Below are 4,170 nucleotides of genomic sequence, written 5' to 3' on the forward strand. Positions count from 1 at the left end.
AGCCCCTGCCTAGAATCCCCCAGTGAGGGGCTGGGATGTGGCTCAGTGGTAGAGCCCCTGCCTAGAATCCCCCAGTGAGGGGCTGGGATGTGGCTCAGTGGTAGAGATCTTGCCTAAACATTGGAGAGCATCAACAGAGGAGAGTGGTTTTTTATTTTTTATTTTTTTTTTTTTTAGAAAACAAAGGACAGTACATGAAAACTACAGCCTTTCAGGGCAGGGAATTGTGGCTGATAGCTCAATAACATCACTTCATCTCAGGAGGTGGCAGAACAGGATTAAGTGCTGGACCAGCTAGCCAGATGAATTTCTAATCTGCCATTTTCTCCTGCAGCTGGGAACTGGATTCAGCGATGAGGAGTTGGAGGAACATCACCAGAGCCTGCAGGTGCGCCCTGTGACTGCCCTGTGCCTCTCACCACACTTAACTCTGTGTAGGGCTCTGGCTTCATGGGATCCCAGAACATCCAGGTTCAAGTCCCAGATCTACCAGCGACTTCTTGGTGATGTTATCCAAGGGACTGCATGTCCCAGCCCAGCACACATGTGGCCGTTGGGCTCTGGTAGTTTTCCCTGAGAAGTGCCATGAGCCTCTAAAGAAGGATGATTTTTCTTAGTGGGCTCAGGCATTTTAGGGTGTGAGGCTCTGCCCTGTGTGTTGGTATCTTAAGGTTTGACCCCATCTCTATCCCATTTTTAGAAATCTCTCTGCTGTTTCCCAGGCTTGAGCTTCCCCCCTCAAAAACTTCTCCTCCCCTTGTGTGTTGTATCTTTGGTCTCTGTTTCTCTGGACTTCTGCCTCTATTTTTAGTGTCCGTCTCAGTCCCAATGTGTCACCTTCCTTTTCCCATTTCCCTTTGATATTCCTTGTCTAGCTTTTTGACTTTAAGGACTGCTTCATTTTCTTCTCCCCTTCTCTCATCCCTAATCTCCATCCCTCTAAGCCTTGGCCCTGGCTTTGAGATTTAAACTCATTTTCTTTTCCTTTGCTCACTGCAGGCCCTGGTATTGCCTACCCCACGCCCCTATGTGAGGATTGATGGGGCAGTGGCCCCAGACCATTGGCTGGACCCAAGCATTGTGTGGGAGGTGAAGTGTGCTGATCTTTCCCTGTCCCCCATCTACCCTGCTGCACGGGGTCTGGTGAGTTCTGGGGTCTGGGAAGGACTCTCAAAGGGAAGGAAGGCAGAGGTGATGGGGAGAGACCTTGGGATGTGCTGTTCCTGTATACTAATCAAAAAACCTTGAGTATATTTGGGTGTTAGACATCATTCTCAGCTATAAAAGAAGACAGTGGCATTGCTCCCTTTGATAGCATCTCACCTTTGTCTCCAAAGTAATTTGAGAACCTAGTTTTAAAAAGAAGTTCAGCATGACTCACCAGTGTTTCCTTCATGATTTAAGTTACTCAGAATTAGTTATCATGGTACCATGTTTTACAATTCCATGGCTAATGTCCATATGTTAGAACAGATCAGTAATATAGTCTTGGTGGATCCAGCAGTCAGTGAGCAGCACACAGGAGATAGTGTGACTGAACTTAAAGGGTTCTTTCTTTGAGTATTCTTCCTGTCCTGAAGCTTGGCTGGTATGTACTTTCTGAGTAGAAGCAGACTTGTATTTTACAAAGTAGACCTCCTAGGGTTTTGCTGTTGTTGGTTTTTAGGGTTTCTATGGTGCTTAAGATAACTGCTTGACTAGTAAATGCCCTCACTGTGTGATTCTAGATGCTGTACCACTGAGTTATGACTTCAGCCCCTCATTCTATGTAGGGGCTCTGCCCATGAGCCACGCCGCAGCCCCTCCCTCACTGGGAGATTCTAGGCAGGGGCTCTACCACTGAGCCATGCCCCCCCCCCCCAGCCCCTCACTGGGGGATTCTAGGTAGGGGCTTTATTTCTGAACCTAGTCCTTTCTCTGAGGTGTTGTTGCTTTGCCATACCCCTCTTTTTTCCCCCTATGTTTTTGTTTTGTGTATTTTTGTTATCTTTGTTTATTTAGAGACAAGTTCTCATTAACCCACACAGGTCTTGAACTTGAGATTCTTCTGCCTCACCTAATCTTCCTGAGCACCTGGGATTACAAGCAAGTTTTACCAGGCTTGGTTTATCTCATTAAATTTTTTTTTTATACTTATTATACAGTAGAGAACCAGGACCCTTGGCACCAAGTGCAAGGAGCTACGTTTGTCCTACCTTACTATGACTCACCCATAGTTGAATAACTGGCATATCACCCATGTAAGCCTCACAGAAATGCCAGTTTGTGCACCTGTGTTCATAGATAAGAAAGAGATAGCTTCACAGAGAGCTGTGGTAAGTGCTGCTTGGCTCCTGAAAACTCTTGACGTTAAATCCCTGATTGCTTTTCAGCACTCATGGTTATCAGGATGTTAATAACATAAGTAAGTATAGAATCTTGTATTTTCTGAGTTTTACAGTACATCAGGTACCAAGATTTCAAAAATGCTGACACCCCCATTGAGTTAAGGCCCAGGTCAGGAAAGAAGAGATCAGATAGGGAGTCACTTGTCGGCCTACTGCAGTTGGAGCCCAGCAGAGCCCCTCCCCAACTACTATCCTCTTTCACAGGTGGACAAAGAAAAAGGGATCTCTCTTCGTTTTCCTCGGTTCATCCGTGTCCGTAAAGACAAGCAGCCAGAGCAGGCCACTACCAGTGACCAGGTGAGGCCCTGGGTAGAGGGTTGGTTCTGGCTAGGAGCTGTAGAGATGGGAGCTAACTGGGGAGCTGCTGATACCCCCTTCTCCCACTCTCCTCAGGTTGCCTCTTTGTACCGGAAGCAGAGTCAGATTCAGAACCAACAAAGCTCAGACTTGGACTCGGACATTGAAGACTATTAACCTCCTGCTCTCCTGGGCCTGGGGTGGAGGTTGAGAGAACACGGGCACCATTGGATTGGTGGTGTTGATTAGTATGTGTGCAGTCACAGGGCTGAGATCCTGGGGCTGCAATGCTTCGTTTTCTTCAATAAATGACTTCTTAGATGCCTACTTGGTGAGGAGGTCTACATTGAGCTCTGTGGTATCACTCTGAGCTCACACAGAGCATATGACCATGTGTTGAACAAGTTCCCCTGCAGTCTGGCAGCTTCCAGCCACTTGTGCCATGGAACACTCAAAACATGGCTATTGCCACTTAGGATTTGAACAGTTCGTTTTATTTGCCACGTGTTGTCAGTGCTACAGTGGACAGCGGCAGTCAAGAACTTTCATGGTTTAGCTTCTTTAAACTCCCAGCACTCTGCCACGTTGACACTGTTAGCTCTCTTTTGCAGATATAGAGGAGGATCCAGATACTGCCAGCACCCTTGCCAGGAGCATCAGCACTTATCCAATTCAGTAGCTCTGCAGGCAGTCACTCCCACATCTTTCTAACAAGGTCCCCGTGCTCTTGGGAGAGAGTGGTGCCCAGGTGTGTGGTTCCCATTTGTGCCACCTACTGTCTTGTCACCAGACATCTCCTCAATCTTTAGAATAACATCTCAGGCATCACTCCACAAGATCAGGAAGTGACAGCAGCTGGTTTGCTTATGGCTGTGGCCTCAACATAATGTCTGATGTATGACAGGTGCTCTGAAGTACTAGCTGAGTGCTATCCTCCTTTGCACATGACCAGAGACTAGGCATCACTGCTAGTCTAACCCCTGTGTCCCTTTCCTTCTTTTGTGTACTTCAGTCTTCACAGGGGGTACAGATAGCCCTAGCCAGTTTGATCTCATATAGGAGAAGATACAGACAAGTTGTAAAACTCTAGCAATGTGATAGAAAGGCTCCTAAGGTGATGGGGAAAGTCTTCCAGAAAGCCTGGTTTTCTTGAGATGGTCCCTGAAAGAATTGGGCCCTGGCAGCTTTCTAGGAATCTGCAGCAGCTTTCTGGCTAATGGAAGAGACATGGTCTAGGAGGGTAGGGCAGACAACCAGGTTAAGTCCTGCACTATAGCCATTCTTGTGGGACACAGTAAACCTGCCTTAGTTAGGTTTTCTATTGCTGTGATAAAACACAAATGACCAAAAGCAACATGAGGTGGGAAGGGTTTATTTCAGCTTATAAGTCTACATCACTATCACTGAGGGAAGTCATCGTTGGACCCAGAGGCAGGAACCAATGTACAGGCCACAGAGAAAGTGTTACTTACTGGCCTCCTTCCTC

General features: G+C 47.1%; 1 protein-coding gene across 4 annotated transcripts in view; it reads left to right on the top strand.

Moving 5' to 3' along the window:
• Window positions 1-3,011, top strand: part of Lig1 (DNA ligase 1) — a 34,399-nt gene extending 31,388 nt beyond the window's left edge. For all 4 annotated transcript variants that reach the window (XM_021166819.2, XM_029480004.1, XM_029480005.1 and 1 more), the window contains 4 exons: window positions 335-388; window positions 1,000-1,143; window positions 2,592-2,684; window positions 2,781-3,011. In XM_021166819.2, coding sequence (XP_021022478.1) covers window positions 335-388; window positions 1,000-1,143; window positions 2,592-2,684; window positions 2,781-2,861 — 372 coding nt within the window. In that variant the 3' untranslated portion in view covers window positions 2,862-3,011. The remainder of the gene's footprint in view (window positions 1-334; window positions 389-999; window positions 1,144-2,591; window positions 2,685-2,780) is intronic.
• The last annotated feature ends 1,159 nt before the right edge of the window (window positions 3,012-4,170 follow it).

Source organism: Mus caroli, chromosome 7 (genome assembly GCF_900094665.2).
Source record: "Mus caroli chromosome 7, CAROLI_EIJ_v1.1, whole genome shotgun sequence".
Lineage (NCBI taxonomy): Eukaryota > Metazoa > Chordata > Mammalia > Rodentia > Muridae > Mus > Mus caroli.